At 39.2% G+C, this 18,092-nt stretch overlaps 1 protein-coding gene across 1 annotated transcript in view; it reads right to left on the bottom strand.

Moving 5' to 3' along the window:
- Positions 1 to 245: 245 nt before the first annotated feature.
- CNTNAP5 (contactin associated protein-like 5) overlaps positions 246 to 18,092 on the bottom strand; it is a 193,692-nt gene continuing 175,845 nt past the window's right edge. The window contains exons 20-24 of the mRNA XM_009996233.1: positions 16,987 to 17,117; positions 15,600 to 15,684; positions 5,705 to 5,923; positions 1,799 to 1,870; positions 246 to 783 (exon numbers count right to left, since the gene is read on the bottom strand). Of these exons, the coding sequence (XP_009994535.1) occupies positions 587 to 783; positions 1,799 to 1,870; positions 5,705 to 5,923; positions 15,600 to 15,684; positions 16,987 to 17,117 (704 nt within the window). The 3' untranslated portion in view covers positions 246 to 586. The remainder of the gene's footprint in view (positions 784 to 1,798; positions 1,871 to 5,704; positions 5,924 to 15,599; positions 15,685 to 16,986; positions 17,118 to 18,092) is intronic.

Genomic DNA, 18,092 nt, shown 5'->3' with positions numbered 1-18,092 from the left:
CTTACCTCATACCAGCTTCTCAACCAGTATAAATTAATATATTACCACTGAAATCAATAGATATCAAGTCATATAATTTGATAATTTGGCTGGTTCTTTGATTGTTGTAAATGAGCCTGTAAAATAAATGAGTCATTTTGGTCTCATTCTTTCCCTCTATCCTGTCCCAGTATCTGTAGAGCTACGTATTCAACTAATTCACCTCTACTTTACATAGTCCAGCTCTAGTGTAAAAGTGATGAATTAAATATCTCCAGAGAAAAACACACATAACTGTAGGGACTTTGAGACATCCAGAAGCCCACAGCAGAGGCCAGGTGTGGTTGTGAATCTTACTTTGTGTAGGATGGGATAACAGGTCTCTTGAGCTGCAGAAGCAAACTGTGACTGCCAGGTTCTTGTGCAGAGAATGAAGCACTGTTATCACTGTCAGTGTTTCCTGTGCAAGGGTGGTCTTTTCCAAATGAAAAGGAAGTTAGCAAAAACTGAATGTTTAAAAAAAATTACAAAAAGAAAACAGGAAAGAAGAAAGGAATAAAAGAAGGGAGCTAAGGGGAGTAAGAGTAAGAAGAAACTGTATGGTCCATCAGATGAAATACTCCCGTTTGCACTCGCTCACTGTGTTCTGCAAGTCAACATCAGCTTTAAAAGAGCTCTCGAGGTTTTCTGGATATTCCTTCTCCTTTGCCTGGTTACTTCGATGTGCTTGTTTGTGCTGATAGAGGAATCTGCTCATAATGGCAATGATGCAGAAGATGATGAATATCACAACAGCTATTACACCTGTAGAAAGGTAAAAAAGGAAGGAGAGAGTAAAAATCAAAACCAAAACCCCCAATTACCTGAAAAATACATTAGCAATGCACAACAGCTAATTGATATGATAGATCAGTTCATCTCAGTCTGTACTCAATCATCTGTCTCTATCACACCCTCCCTGGTAGTTTTTCTGTCTATTTTATCACCTTAAGTAAGGCTTAAAGCGGCAAGCATTGATGCAGTTGACCTCCTAATTTCAGTAGAATTCTGCTTTCACTGGAAGTGAAGCTGTGTCAGTGTGTTTGTTTTTAAAAGACTAGATCTGTATGTTCATACAAATTCCTGTTCTGTCATATTTTCTTCTTTTACATTTGTTTTATGGCTGCTAGGTATTATCAAAGCCAGTTCCCTACAGGGCTTCCTAAAAAACAGATAAAACGCTTCCCAGACTGTTAAAGAAAAATTTAATTCATACATGAAACTATGAGGACAACTTCCTCTAGTATAGAAATGTTTCCATATGACCTAACGAGTTCAACTACAACACCAGCTTGCAAAGAGGACTGAAGAAATACAGGATATGTGAATATTGTGCTAAGGCTGTCATCAGAGTGGTGTGTAAAACAATTGCTAGTCAGCTGGGTGATGTGAGCATCACAATCACACAGAACCAGAATGGTTGAGAATAGTGGAGGTTGGAAGGGGATTCTGGAGTTCATCTTGTCCAATCCCCCTGCTGAAGCAGGCAGATAGACAAACTTCGGTTATATTTTAGAAAAACTCATGTTCTTGATGATCCATAATGCCTTTTTTTTGGGTGATATCCAACATCATATGCTGCCACTATTGGCTTAATCCATAACGCAGGTGCCTATCTAGGTAGCTTGATACAGATACGTGCTAATGAATACAGCAATACTAGACCCGCATTAGATTACACAAACTTGAACTGGATTTTATGGGGCTCAAATGTAAAGTACTCTAGATGCTCACCTTGACAGAATTATTTTTCTATTGTAATCTTTAAAAATGAAGTTACCTCCAATCACAGCTGAATCACTTCTGACTGCATTGGTGAGAGGCTCCCTCTCATCTGCCTTCCCAAAAGGATCTGCAATTGGTTAAACAAAACAAGACTTACTTTCTGTATCAACTATATTCATTTTCCCTGTGACTTAAGGCAGAGGCATCCTTTTACTCTCATGAATTCTAGTCTGTTTTCAAAATATGTGATTTGGGAGATTGGAGAATCAAGCCAGAAAGCTCTCTGAAAAATAAAATGAGCTTGCAGGACAATTTTCTTCTACATTTTAAGGAGCAAAGTCTGTTCAGGGTACATTTAAAAGGAAGCAGGCTCACAGTAACATCTGAAAGTGTTGTCTCAGTTTATTGGTGGAGGAATGAGAGACATTTCAACTAAATAGCCCATTGGGAACTTGGTCAGAGCTGGGTTTTTTTGATACCTAAAAAAAAATGTCATGAAGAAGTGAAGGGAAAGGAAGGCTGGACAGATTTAGACTTAACCTATGTAATCACTATTTTAGACTCAAGATGATTTAACTTTCAGACAGTGGAAGTTAGGTGAGATATATTCTACTCCAGAGCTCAGCTGGTGCCAGTGAAATAAGTTACAATAAAATTTCACATCTGTTGAACATCAGTCCTCCTAGACTAGAGACAAAATCTCCAGCTGGTATCTGGTGCATGGTATTATTCAAATAGAGTCATAAAAGACTATTAACTATGTATGAATAAAGCAAAAAATTAAATTTCTGCCTTAAAAATTATGTAAAATATTATTAATGCCCAAAAGATTATGTCAGATTTGACACTAAATGCTGTTAACAGTCACTATTTTTTGGCAATTGTTACCAGAATTTAAGTGCTGAGAGGAAACCAGAACAAATGTTGGAGATCAGTTTCAGAATGAAGGCCAACAGGTATAGGCCTTTAAGAATTATGTTTTGCCTGAGAAATAAAATCAGGATACAAGGAGAAGAGGGTTTGTTACACACGAGCAGATGGTATGTGACAGCAGAACCACCTCCAGTGGGAACATAATAAACTCTGAAGCCAAGGAAAAGCAATAGTGTGTCTCATATGAGACCTTAACAGAACATCTTCCTCCTTTTAGATAAAACTGATGACATTACAGTGTGAATCACTGAGGTGAGAATCACCGCTGAGGTTGGAAGGCCCCTCTGGAAATCTTATAGTCCAAATTTCTACTCAAATTAGGGTCTGTTACAGCAGGTTTCTCAGAGCTGTATCCATTTGGGTTTTGAATATATCCAATGATTAAGCCTTCACAACCTCTCTGAGACTCCTTCCATCTTTGTGGGATTTCCTGCTCATTGAGGTGGATCAGTGGACTTGGAGGAAGTGATCCTTGAACCAACTCTCCTGGACCCCTCTTCTCACCAGGGCTGTATCCTGTGGGATTCTTCAGAGCACATCTATGGCCAGGTTGTTCTCCTGAAGTCTGGGGTTGCAGCAATGCTTTCTGTTTTGTTTTGGTTTAGTTTTTTTCCATTCCTCTCAGGATCCTGAATTCCACCATCTCATAGTAATTACAGCCAAGGCTGTCCAAGTGCATTCCTAGTCAGTTCCTCCTTGTTTGGAAATATCAGGTCCATCATAACTAGTTCAGTGAGACAGGGGCTTGAACTGTCTATGCTGCCTGTCAGAAGCAAAATTTTTCTGTGTGGTTTCTGACTTAGGAAAGTCTTTGGCATTTTTTACTTTAAATGCATGGAGACCTGCCCTTCAGCTGCAGGCAGACAAACAGCTCAAGACTCCATCATTCACACAGCTGAATCTGCTCTGGCATTTTCAGTATTTTAATGTTGAAAAAAAAGAAAAATTAAAAAAACAGCATAGAAAAAGTTGATTATCTAAACACCATCAGTAGAGAGTTCAGAATACTAAAACCTCTACATGTGTCTCAGCAAGGAAGAAGGTGATTTGCAGATCTTTGTTAAATATCAAACCACAGTAAATCACCTTTCATTTTGTGTTTCCTAATCAGAAACAGCGTGTACGGATAATTGACCTGTGAGTGAATGGGTTTTGTTCCATATCTTTCTGCTAGGAAACTTTCTTGAAGACAGGTATTCCTCTCAGAAGGAAAGAGCTTCAATTGTTTTCGAGTTATAAATATAGAAAGCTTTCTTCACACATTTAAAGAGAGATTTCCTAGAGGGCTTTTTTTGTTGTATCTGTACATTAGAAAATCGACACAAGACATGTACAGGCAACTTTGAAGTTCTATTTTTCTTCTCAGACACTCAATAATGAGAAATTTGGAGCTGATGAATTGAGATTTAAGCAGCAAATTTGAAAGTTAATGCTTAATTCTGTCTTCCTTTTATTTCTTAAAATGTGTCCTTTCCATGTATAAATGTAATTCTCAAGTACAGCTATACAAAGTATAATTTGCTTCAAATTGCTTTTTTTTTTAACAAGAATGTACCACCCAGTGCTCTTACTATAGCATATAAAGACATGAAGTCTTCAGAACTAACTTGTTCTAAAGATCTTATTGAGGCTTTAATCAAATCTAATGTGAATAGTGAGGCAGTAGTGTCAGTTAATTCATCATATTGAAAGGAAATAATATTTTAAAGCACAGAGTGGAAAAGACAGCGATGAACTTTTATAATCATTCTGCATTTCTGATGTAACAGTGCTGAACCTTAACAACAGATTGTAACCTTTAAATATTAAGTCCAAATATGCAACACTGCTCTGTGTTCTTTCCTGCAGTTCTGAGCCTCAGGTTTTACTGCTTTCTAAACTCTTTTAAAAATCAGATCAAGGTGGCAGATCACAGGGCAAGGAGTTTTATTTATTTATTTATTTTTAGTATCATTGTCCATTCAGTATTTACAAGGCATACTTCTGTGCTTCAGAGCAGATAACCTTAGACAACTCCAGGTGGTGAGAAGGAAGTTAGTGGGTGGGAAGGAGCACAGACACTGGCAGCCACTCCACAGAGTAATCAACAGCATTTTTCCCTATGCAGAACGCTAATAACATCATTTATTTTCTGCTGAATATCTTAGGCAGAAGCTGCAGGAAATGGGGATTTGATGCAAGAACCAAGGTCAAAGGAATTGTATTATGATCTAAACCAGTTTTATTAGTTATCAGAAAAGAGAAGGTGGCTTCACAGGCCAAGGGACAAAAAACAGCCCCTAATTTGTGCCTCGTTCTGGTCATTAAGAATTCTGCTACATCCACTGGTGACTAAAGAAGCAACTTGATTGCCCCTGTTTCTGGTAACAACACTTCCTGCTGCTCTGGGTTTCCTTCTCTGCATACAAATTCACATATGCGAAATACTTTAGATTCCCAAGTGACAGTTTCAGGATTGCAAAAGATAAATGAGCTATTGGGATCATCTTCCTGGCACCACTCAAGTAGTGCTTCTTCTCTTTAGCCTGAGAGAATAAAGTACAAGCATTCAATGGAAGTCACGCACTTGTGTCAAGGGGTTTGTACAAGGAATTTTTGTTCATTTCTGCTAGGGTGGGAATAAATTTGACTCGTTTGTTGTATGACTCCTATTGCTGATTACCACTAGGATATGGAATATTTGGAACATTTATGTTCTCCTTTGAGATCTGCAGCTCTGGAGCCTATCTAGAGTGGACAGGAATGACAAGGGTGCTTAACTGTACTTCCAGTGTTTTTCCCATTGTGGCTTTGGGGCTTTCTTATTTTAGGCAATCGAAGAACTTAATCTGAAAACTTTGGTTTAGTGCAATGACTTTTGAAGGTGCCTTGGCTAATCCTAATGCCCATTCTCAAAACTCCTGAGGGAAAAGGCAGCTTCCCAGTTGCAGTATTTACACTATCATAATAGCTTTACAGAAAAAAAAAGAAGGAAACCTCACTCTACAGTATCCTTTAAATTCCTCATTCCCCTCTTGACTGGACATACCTGATGAGGAATATATCGTGGTTACTGTATTCACATCAGCTTCCATTATGGATGCACAGCTGTCTTCAGTCAAGGAGCCTTTGACAATCACGGGAGCCACGCTGGGATGTCGTAAGGCAGCTTTTAGGGGAGCAATATGGTTATACTGAACAGAGGACAGGCAGCCAGTGAAACCATAGGCGTTAGCCTTTGAAACTTCGGCATCCAGTGACAAATTATCTGCAGTACGAAAGAAAGACATTATGGGAATTACCACTTAGGAAGGCATATAAAAATGTAAACCTTTTTTGCCTTACCTATCCCTTCATCCAGTCTCATCTGTTCAAGTTCTTCTTCAGCCACCTGCAAGGTCTCCCTGGCCTGACCTATGAAGTTTTTAACCCCAGTCCTTCCTCTACAATGCTACTTACATTGAATCAAGTTGGCTTGGACATAAAAGCCTGCTCTGTACTTCTTTCCTCAGCTGTTTACTGTCTGGGCAATCTCTCACACATCATCGGTGCTAACCATAGAAAGCAATAATAAACACCAAATAGCAACACTGAATATCACAGGATCCGAAGGATGATGATCTTTAACTTACTTTGCATCTGTTAATAACATCAGTTTCACAGATGTGGACCATATCTTCAAGGCATTCTACTTCCTCCACTCTTAATGAAGAAGGCAGCTCTCCCTTGTGTATTATATGTTGCTTTGTGTGGCCTAATATTGAATGGCTTGCTAATTTGGGCTTCCACCCTTCTTCAGGAGCTTCTTTTTCAACTTGCTTTCCTGGTCCACCAAATAACATTACTACATTTTTAAAATCAGAGTTCCTAGGAATCCTTCTAGTTAGGAGCCAGGTTTTCACTCTGCTAGCCCTATTCCACTAATAAAATGAAAAGAAAAGCTTTACCTCTTTTAATTTAAATCAAAACCAAAACCACTATCTATATGCACTCTTTTAGCCTGAAGATGAGCTAGCACAATAATTTATTTGTTGGTCTGTTCATTTAAATGTCACAAAGCTAAGTGTTTTTATTTAGTGCCAAATGTCAAAGATTGTTTGGAACACTAAATGGAGGACAGCAAAGCAATCTTCCCTTTTGCCCAAGCTCTCATTAGTTTACTTTCCAGAAATTGAAATTCATACTGCTCAGAGGTCTGTCATACAATGTGCATTATATCTAGGTCAATCACTTAAGAAAAAATAAAACACAAATGCACATATATACAGTCTTAAAAGTTATTAAAAGTCTTGAAAATAACCTGCTAATGAAAAAAAACCAAACAACCTTCTAGTACTGAAAATTTTGGAAATACTTTCAGCCTTATTAGAAAATAAAGATTTCCAGCTTTTCAAGTAAGCTTTAGAATAAGGTCACATTTTCCCACTGTCATTCAAGCAGAATAACTTTACAAACACTCAGCCAAAAGGATGTAGGAAAAAAGTAGACCTCTTCAACTGACATTGCTCCCTGAATTATATAAACTTCTTTTTATGAACAAGAAAATATAGAGAAAACTCAAAACTAGCTCAAATAACATTATTTTGGTGCTCAAGAACTGTGATTGTTAATGTCATGCAGTCAGAGGCAATTAGCCAGGAAAGATTTGTAATTATGTTTGAATGTCTTCATGGAAATAAAATATGAAAGAGTTTGGATGCTTCTCAGCAAAGCAAGGTACAGTGTGAGTTTGCTCTCTAAGGGGTCTTACAGGAGAGATGCTCAGTCTGCAGAGCTGTCACAGTGCAGGCTCCAGGCTGGAACTGCAAGAAGGAGAGCTGGGAAGGGAACCAGTGAGGCTCTAGCACTGGGAAAACTTACAGCCTTACAGAGGTTCACATTTGCTCTTCTCAAAGTGTGTAGGAATTGGCTGCATTCAGGCTTTTAATGAGATTTTGGCAGGGGTGTTACAAAAGAGACAAACATTTTTTTTTTTTCTGCAAGAAGGCTTATATGAAACTGAAAGACTGACTTAAGAGTATTGCCATCTTTGTTGAATTTTAGAAAACCCCTTGTAAACATTCCTACTTTCGCAGCCTTTCCTGATTTCTTAGCTCTGACACAAAAGGCAGTATCTTTTAGACATCAGGCAATCTAAATTGCTCTGTTCTGCCCCAATGTGCAAAAGGCAAAGCCTAAGAAATAATGAATTCCATTTTCATGGTACAGTAGTTTGAAAAGTCTAAGATACAATGTTCTTGAAGGCTTTTTAAAAAGTCAAATTAAGGGCCAATTCCAGGAATCTTTTTTCAAAGTAAGCTTTGCATGAATGAGAACTAGGAGATTTGTTGTTGAAAGTCTTTGAAACTTGAAAAAAAAAAAAAGAACAAACAAAAAACAAGCACAGAGCCGTCTGGTAAAAATACCATGTGCACATATACCGTTTGCTTTATTATATAGCTTCAGGGGCATGCCTTATGTCTTTCAGAAAGTGGGCCTTTCATTGCTCTCAACAAGAGACCTGCACAGCTTGGATGTGAGCAACTCACGCTGTCCTCGGAATTATTGAGTAGATAACATAAATCTGTCATTATGACATGGTTACCTCTGTGAAAGGCTTATTAATGCCCCCTCTGTCACTTGACGTCTTTAAATCATGATAAAATGTCTCTCCAGAAGGTATTTTCACTATATGACACAGTGCTCAGTAAGAGCACTGCTTGGTGCAGTTCTGAGGTCTGTTAGAGCAAGGCAATATGAAACAACAGTGGCCTTCCTCTGACCTGGTAGTGCTGTGAATCTCTGTGAGCCACAGCTCAGTTAAGTTTTGTGTTGGTTGTTTTCCATGTATTTGTGGTGGCTTTCCATGAAAATGAGGATTAAGCCTAACGCGTAGTTGAATTTTTAAACTTTCTTGATTGTATCTACATAACTTATCTTCTGAGTCATTCCTATTCACCAAAGCAGAGAACCTGTTCCACTGATGTTAATTTGTGCATCTCTGCCATATGCAACATACTTGTTTTAAGATCTCAAATAAATAATTTTAAGTCTTAATAGCTCAGTAATGGAGAATTAGTTTTCATAATCAATGGAATTCTGTTGGAATGCTCTAGGACCAAGCATTAAGCTGCTCAGCAATGTATTAGCAAATTGACATACTACACGATACCTGATGTGACAGGAATAACTAAAAGAAATGGCATCAAAGAAAAACCAAAAGTGCTATTTGTGTGCAGGGAGAATGGCTCAAGAGACCTTCTTTCTTAAATATCACTTCAGAATATGGGACCATAAACATTATGGACTATCTTTTTGTCCTTTCTTTATAAACATTAATTTCACGTCACTCAGAAACTTAAATATGAGCCCAAAGTTTACTTGTGTACTCACATTCAGGAAGGCCCATCATGGATTTCCCTTAATCAAAATTCATTTTTAATGTGAGAGCAGACATAGCCTGTTTTAATTGTCTGTGTCCTAATTAATCTAAGTGAATCACTGTCAGAAGTGCAAGAGGTAATTTACTCTGTATGCTGGAGCACCGGTTGTCCTTTTTTCAATTCTGAGAAATAGAAAGATGATTTTTGTGAGAGTTAAAGCGTATCTATTACATCATTTTGACAAGGTGCTGAACAGCACTGGCAAGATGACTTCTTGAACATTGTCACTAAATTTGAATCCATGGCCTTGAAGTAAAAGAACCTTGTAGTCTCCACAATGCACCTGTCTGGGAAGAGCTGACTACCAGGTACTGTGTAGTTACCTCAAAAAAGATGCTTCTACTTCATTCAAGAACCTCACTGAACATTACTGATACTAATCATTAATTTAGAAAGAGCAGAAAGCGTATCTTGAGTTACACTGGAACTCACAAAAAGGCATCTTTGGAATAATCTCATTTCCTGGTGTGAGCCTGCCACAAAAGTGGCAGGAACACAAAATTTTCCTGGTTAGAACCATTGAGCTCAACAAGTTTGGCTCTTGAGAGACGGATGAGCTTGAACAGGAGACAGGCTAAAGGCATTCAATACACCTCCAAGACACTTCTGAAAAAACAAGAGACAGCAAGCGCAAAGGTACTTATTCTCAGAAGATTTCCCAGGAACAATCAGAATGGGCCAGGGTTCTCTTGCTAGCAATTGAACATTTCTTGCCAAGTGGAACATTTGAGAATTTTTGTTTCATTAGGCTTAGGGAAGATAATTTCAGACATGCATTTAGGATGTTTTCTTAAAGACAGTTTCATCATCGAAAATGAAGTGCTCCTTGGAGTTGCAATGTGCAGTTAGTTACATGTCACTATTCCTGACATTTCAGTCCTAATCTGTCACAACACAGCCAGCCCAATCAGATTTTGCATGCACTCAAAATATAATACATAAAAAAGAGGAAATATCAAGAAGATGGAGAGATGATGTGCTAAAGAGTATGTGGCTTTCTCAGGAGCAGACAGCTAAAAATCAATGCAAGAATTCAGGCTAAAAACAAAATTTCTGGATAGAACTAGATGAGCTTGGACACTTACTTAGGCAGTATGATCATCAAGAAAATGGGGGCTGAAGTGTGGTGTTTTTATCATATGGTAAATGATACTGCTGAGGAAAATGTCTGAATGATATGGTCTCTTTTTGATAGAGACACGATGGCATTATAGGCTTAGACCTTGGATAGCCTGAAGTGCCTGGAGTAGCCAAACTTATTTTAACTGCTGCCATCCTGGTCCCAAATGCCTCTCCTTTTTTTATCCTCAGTAGTAATTTCCATGCTCCTTAATGCTTTACTAGGCTCCTAGGGGGAAAACCAATGTATTTAAAGGTGCCCTATCTTTTTCTGGGATGTGGTCCTTCTAAGAAATAGGTATTTAGGGCAAGAAGAGTCTGTAGCAAAGAGCTCTGCAGCAACTGGAAGACTCCAGCCCATATGTCTTGCAGCCATTGCTGTATTGTTTAAAATGCTACAGCACAATATTCTGAGACTGTGACTTTAAGTTTCTCAAGCATACTGTGATTTTGTGAGCTTAAAAAAGGGAACAGATTCATAGAATGGTTTGAGTTGGAAGGGACCTTAAAGATCATCTAGTTCCAATCCCCTTGCCATTGGCAGGGACACCTCCCACTAGATGAGGTTGCTCACAGCCCCATCCAACCTGGCCTTGAACACTTACATTGATGGGGCTTCCACAACTTCCCTGGGCAACCTGTTTCAATGTCTCACCACCCACACACTAGAGAATTTTCTCCTAATATCTAACCTAAATCTCCCCTCTTCCACTTTTGATCCATTACCCCTTGTCCTTTCACTAAAAGCCCTTGTAAGAAGTCCCTCCCCAGCTTTCCTGTAGCCCCTTCAGGCACCAGAAGGTCCCTGTGAGGTCCCCCTGTAGCCTTCTCTTCTCAGGGCTGATGGACTTAAGTCTTTTTCATAGAAACTCTTAACAAGGCATGCTTCTTTAGAGTAATATTTGTATCTCAAAATTCATGTTAACTTACCCCTTCTGATTTAATTATCCCATTATCATCTCCCCAAAATACTATCACTCTTGGATGAATTCCTCTGTGATCTCTTTAGTGCAGAATCCATTTTCTTCTTTTGAACTTTTAATAAGAAAAGCTACTGTAGAAATCATAAGAATTGTACTGCACCTACAGAATTATTTAATTAAAAGTACTTTCCAGATAAACTTTCTTCTACATACACTTTATAACAAAGCTGATTGATTCAGTGGAAGGACTCCTACAACTTGAATGTGTTTTAGCTCAGGCTTTGAGAGATAAAAGATACCATGTGCTGGATGGTTTTTGCATTGTCAGTGTGGGGTGGCCTGCTAATTCAGCACTTTGAAGGCACAAGTAAATTAGGTCAACATTAATAGGTGCTACAGAAAACTTTGCAACCTTTTTCTTCAGGATACACTTGAATGCCTTTCCATGCTACCCTTTTACTCTAGTATCACTACACAACTAGTATTTAATGGCTTAAGTAAATATGCAGACAATGCAGACTCAGTTCTCTGCATCAGTGATTATTTTTTTCTAGGGACTGTAATGGTGAAAGGTTTAGACATGTTGCTCACAGTAAGAAGTTTTTGAGAGAGAGGTGATTTTGACCTTCCACTCTGTCCTGGTAACACCTCACCTGGAGTAGTGTGTTTGGTGCTGGAACCCCCAACACAAGAAGGATGTGGACCTGTTGAAGCGTGTCCAGAGGAGGCCAATGAAAAAGATCAGAGGGCTGGAGCACCTCCCTTATGAAGACAAGCTGAGGGAGTTGGGCTTGTTGAGCCTGAAGAAGAGAAGACTCCATGGAGACCTTATAGAGACCTTCCAATACCTGAAAGGGGCCTTATAAGAAGGATGGGGAATACCTGTTCACTAGGGCATGTAACAATAGGACAAGGGGTAATGGTTTTAAGCTAGAAAAGCGTAGATTTCAGCTGGACATTAGGAAAAAGTTCTTTAATATGAGGGTAGTGGATCACTGGAAAGGGTTGCCTAGAGGGGTGGTGGAAGCCCCATCCCTGGAGACATTCAGGGTCAGGCTTGATGTGGCTCTGAGCAGTCTGTTCTAGTTGGAGATGTCCATGCTTATTGTAGGGGGTTGGGCTAGATGACCTTTGGAGGTCCCTTCCAACCCAAGACATTCTATGATTCAAAGATCATTAAGGTCAGTCCCCAAGCCAATAAATTATATTTTCCATTGGGATAGCAGATTCTCTAGAAAAGACCTAAGCATATGCAAATGTATCTCTGAGATCAGAGAATTATGGAATAATTTAAATTGAAGACATCTCTGAAGGTCATGCAATTCAATCCCTTGTTCAAAGAGGAGCCAGCTTGACAGTCAGGTCAGATTGCCAATAGAGCTCATGTGGTTAAATACAGAAGCATGATCTCTGCAAGGAGTACTTAAAACAAATGAACTGGGACTTCAACTCTGGTTAAGACTTCACTGAGGCTTTACCATAAACTGTATGACTCGCTTGGGGTCTGAATCCAGTACTCACTAAAGTCCTTGGAAAAACTCCTACGGATACTGATGAGCTTTGTATAGGTCCTTTTGTGTCTAGTTTCTACATCTGCAAAGTAAAAATGGCAACAAACTACAGGATAATATTTCTCTGATACTGTGACGATGAATTCAGCAAACGTCTGTTGGTTCCTTGAATGCTGCTTCTTTTTACTCCCTTGTCTTCAAAGCCACACTTACATTTAGATTGATCTTTCTAAGGCAGCTATATGGCCCCATTACTGTGGATGAGAACAGCTCACAGCCTTTAATGCTTTTATCCTCCCAGCACCCATCTGAGGTAAGGATGTTCTATTATCCATGCTTTACTGATAGAGAACAGAGATAGTAAAGCTCAGACTGGTTCCAGTGGGAATAAAATGCCTGCTTACCTTTATATCTGCACAGAAATGGCTTGCCCAAGGTCATTCAAGCAGTCAGTGGCAGAGTGACTGTCCCTATGTTTTAAATTCCAGTTGAGCCCACCCTGCCTGAAATGGAGGAGTTTTTCCTGGAATCCAGAGATGAGTGTAGGGCAGTCGCTATTGGAAAATACAGCACATTTGAAAAGAAGAAAAAAAGTCATAGTTTAAGGAATTTTAGAACAAAGGAAGAGTAGTGGGGCTCGGGTATGGGAAGCACTATTATTTAAATACTGGTAATAGAAAAGAAGTGCTTTTATCCAGAGTTCCCAGCTGTGCTAAAATGGTTATCATAAGAAAATCTGGTGAGAAAGAGGTTTAATCTTTTATGATGTTCTACTGGAAGCTCTCCTTGAGATATCTCAGCCAATGGGAAATGAATGGTGGAGTTGAGAAAGAAGGTGGAATAGTCATCTGGTTAAGCAGCCACAATCAGGCTGTTAGAGCAGGCAGATGAGTGGTGATGTGACAGGAAAGAAGAAAGATTTTTCAGAAGAGTATATAGCAGATACGAAAGACTCAGAAAAGAGTTTTTCTATATGGTTTTGTATTTCAGTGGACACTTTAAGTGGTCCTAATGAATGCCTTTAGATAGTTTAATCTCAGTGACACCCAAAACAAACAAACATTACAGAAACTTAAGGCCTACTTGAAAGCATCACATGCCTCTGGAAGTTTATGCTTTGCTGAGGAGGTGACAATGACAAAGGCAAGCAAGAAACTGGAGGATATTGGTTTAGGTTACCAGTGGTGAATCATTAAAAGAAGCTACAGTTGACATTGAACCTGGACAAGTAGGATAACAGGAATTTAATGAAATTCAACAAAGGTAATGCAAAGATTTGCACTTGGGTTACACATAGCCCTATCTACATCAGGGCTGATCAGGTGGACGCTTTTCAGAGAAAGATACTGGGGTCGTGGTGGACAAGCAGCTGACCATGAGCCAGAAATGTGCCCTTGCAGCAAAGGCAGCCAACAACATTCTGGCATCCTGGGTTGCCTTGAGAAAAGCATTGCCAGCAGACAAAAGAAGGTGATTCTTTCCCCATACTCTGTATGAGTTCAACACTACTGGAGTGCTGGGTCCAGTTCTGGGCTCCCCAGTGGAGGAAAGACATGGGTTCACTGGAGTGAGATCAGTGAAGGGCTGCAAAGATGATTAAAGGAATGGAGCATCTTTCATGTGAGGAGAGGCTTGAGAGAGCTGGGACTATTTATCCTGGAGAGGTGATGACCCAGGGGTATTTGTGATTCCATGAGGGCAAAAGGCCTCTCATCAGCACAGCTACAGCTGTGCGACAAAACCTGGAAAATGAAATCCTGACATTGAAGTAAAAGTTTGTGAACTTTTACGAAGAAGATTTCAGGATTAGGCTTGAATGAAAGCTACTTTCTGGGATACACTATGTGATTCCTGGTACAGTAATAAGATCTCATCTAGATAGCCAAGTTTAAGGCATTAGTGTTGTTATTATTAAAACAAAATCCCAATAAACTTTTGGGCAAGAGAGAAATAGTAGAAGGGTGTATCCGTTAAAAGTTTTCTGGAGACAAGTCTGTGGTGTTTAGTGGAACTGAATGCCAGACCTCTAGAGGTACATCTGGCTTTTTGGCTTTGCAACAACCTTGTACTTGAAAGTTAATCATATTTTTGTGACTAAATCTAGTTTCTCTTCATGATGCTATGCTACACCTTGTCAACTTGCTGGCTACATGTTTGAAGGTCTTTGTGCTATGTTCCATCTTGTTGGTTAGAAAAGACTTGTTTTATTGATTTGGTATCTATAGCTGGAGCTTTTGGTAGAGGTCAGGATGAGCAATGCTCTTTTAGATTTTCAGCACTATAGCTGACAGCTGACCAAATGAGATTTTTAGCTTAGCTCTGACTTGAGCTGAAAAGTGCCAGGTCCCCAAAGCTGTCCACAAAGGTTTGGAAGAGTGCTGCATTCTGAACAAACATTAGTTATAATTAATGGGAAAATCAGTTCCTGCCCCTAATCAACTTAGATGCAGAATACTTGATGCAGAATGCACTGAATTGTACAAGTAGACACCAGGCACAAGGTCCACGTACAGAGCATGCAGAATTGTGGCCTCAGTGCTATATGTAATATAAATATTCCTTGCAGAATTCAAATTGAAAAGGACTGGAAGGGGAAAAAGGGTAGAGAGGAGGAAGGCTCACAGTGCTGCTGCTCTTATTGTTAGGAAACAGAGATGGCCTGAGAGGAGCAAGCTGTAGTTAGCAAAGTGACAGGCTAAGATGCTACCCCGTGCAGCCACACAGAAGTATGAATCACTTTACTGGAGGGAGCAAGGGGAGAAGTTAATATTGCAATCAGTGCAAACAGGTAAAGCTTCCAAATTTTTGCATTCATGATATAAAAATTGGAGCACTGGAATGCTCAGGCCAACCCTTACAGATAAAGTAGCCCAACAAAAACCCAATCATTTAAAAAAATCCAACATGAAGTGCAGGTTAAATTTCAGCACTACAACTGATGAATCAGGATTATTTTTAACAGAACCTACCTGTGACCTTACCCAACGAGAGTGATTTGATGGCCTTAAAATCAATCTCAGAAAAGTTGTGTTTGAGTTTGAGAACTTGATCAACCTGGAAGAGGTCAACAAAATTAGTTCATTACAGCAGCATGTAGACACCCCTAGATCTCTCTGTACTGCAAACTTCTGGGAACACTCAGCTGCAAATCAGTTAATTCTGCCCCCAAGCGTGATTCAGTTTCTAAAGATAGCAAAGTGAATGTGCTTTGATTTTAGCATGAGAAGCTGAAAGGTACACAAGAATAGTGATATGAAAGGGCTTTGAAGAAACCTCCCTTGTAGAAAAGCTTAAAATATTTGACACTGAAAGCCCCCTGCTTCCCCAAATCTATATCTAGTTGCTTCAGAATGCACTCAAAGGAGGCCTCTCTTGAAACATATTGTGAAGAAACAGTTCTGTATAGAAGAAAACCACAGTGCCCCAGACAATAGAAGACTAGTACTTCAAGAAATCCCTGTTTTTTGGCTTACATCTCCTTCCCAGATAATCAGGCCTTCCCACCCTAGTTGCATGCTATTTTTTCATTTTACCATCCAGAAATGGAAACTCCAGGAAAAAACCTGTGACCCTGTGTTTCTGTCTCCTTTCCACTGCATTCCTTTTACATAGCTTTTCTTTAGACTGTGCCACTCTTCTTTGCTAAACCACTGCTGCCCGGATCTAACCAACTTGTTTTATAATATGAACTGCTATAATTAGCCTCACATGGAAAGCAGGAGCAGTAAGATGATCCTCTTCTCCCTGCCTTGGAAAGACAGGCAATGCAGGGAAACAAGGCCAATGAGGGTGCTCTGTCTCTCATAGGGCTGTCACAATAAGTATGGCTTGCTTCTAGCAAAGGGACAGGACGTTGTCCTGCACATGATGGCTGCACCTAGCATTCCCTTAAGCTTTTCCTGGGCAGCTGAGGTCCCATTCTCCCTTGGGGCATGTACTCTAAATGGAATTAGAGTTTCCAGGTGCTCATTCCTCAGCTGTTTTTCTCCCTTTGGCAGCTTTTTAATGATCCGTACTGTATGTTTCCCCTGAGACTAAAGGTCACAGACATTCATAAGCACGAGAGCCAGTGCAATGGTCCAGATGAACTTCTAGCCAAGGATGTTTCCTAATTCACACATTCTCAGACACAAGGGAAGGATCACTCTATGGAAAACACTATGGATGGGCATGCTTTGAAGCAGGGACTGGATGGAGCTTTGTTCTAACCCACAGGGCTATTCTGCTGCTAGACAAGCTTTGGTTGCATCAAACCAATGTGAAACCTTTCCCTCCTGCTGCCTATCAGGCACAGAAATCAGTGGGTCTGTTTTGGCATGAAGTATTATTTAACACTCCATAGAAGCCATGACATACCTGAATGACAAGCTCTCTGCCTTCTCTGTTAATCTTCACATGATGTAGCTCTCGGTTGGCAAAATTTCCAGAGTCAATAGTGAAAATGAGAAGTCCATCCTTACTCAGCTTGTATCGGACCTGTAAACTTCCTTAAAAGCAGAACAAAATCCAATGTATAAAACCTTTGTCCATAATGAGATACTGTTCAATACCTTTCCACAACATATAACTCACTTTCTTTTTATTAATATGGAGTAACAAGGTTAAGAGGAAAGAGAGAGAAAGTTGAAGAGAAATTAGAGTTCAAACCATAGTGATAAGTGCAGAAAAAGTAATGCACTGGAAGTTTTCTTTTCTAGTAGCTAACAAACTCTGCTATGGAGAAACACAACTTAATTGAGTAAGTAAGTATATCTAAGGAGAGTGTATCTGTCTGCAGGTCAGACATTAGCACTTCCACAAAAGCTCATCTACATTAGTCTGTTAAGAATCGCTTCCACCAGAGGGCATGCAGGTTTTGCACTGTGCTATTAGACTTGCATTAGTGGATTTTACTATTCCTTTTCATCAGGATGTAAGATACAATGCAGAAGACAGTAACAACTGTGAGAATTATAACTTCACTTCAAACATATAAAGGCCCAGACTCCTTGTGATTTCTATGCAATACAAGAAAAGATATATTGTAAATGATTATACAGAAAAAAATCTTTTTACTGTGTTGTTCTAATATATTTCAAGAAATAAATATAATTCATATAAAAATGAATACCAAACATCTCTTTCAGTCTTTGTATCGAGAAACAGGATGACTTCTGATAAATAACAGTACCACAACAAAACAAAATGCACAAGAGAACAAGGAATCCAACATGAATTTTAATCCTTCCACAAATTACTACAGGGAATATATATGTGTGTGTATGTATAAATATACATATTTATAATTTAAAAAGTAAATAACATATTATGCTAAAATAATTTCAAGCTTACTTTTCTAGGAATTAAGTAGAAGGTAGAAAAATATTCTGTGAGCTTTTGGAGCTCTATTTACACATCATCAATTAAATATGTGTAACAGTGGTACCACAGAGTTAAAAAGCTTTTCTGGGGCTACCTTGTTA

This window comes from Chaetura pelagica, unplaced genomic scaffold (assembly GCF_000747805.2).
Source record: "Chaetura pelagica isolate M959 unplaced genomic scaffold, ChaPel_1.0 scaffold3, whole genome shotgun sequence".
Lineage (NCBI taxonomy): Eukaryota > Metazoa > Chordata > Aves > Apodiformes > Apodidae > Chaetura > Chaetura pelagica.
Note: the sequence above shows the minus strand (reverse complement) of the source record. Positions and strands in the feature narration are given on the sequence as shown.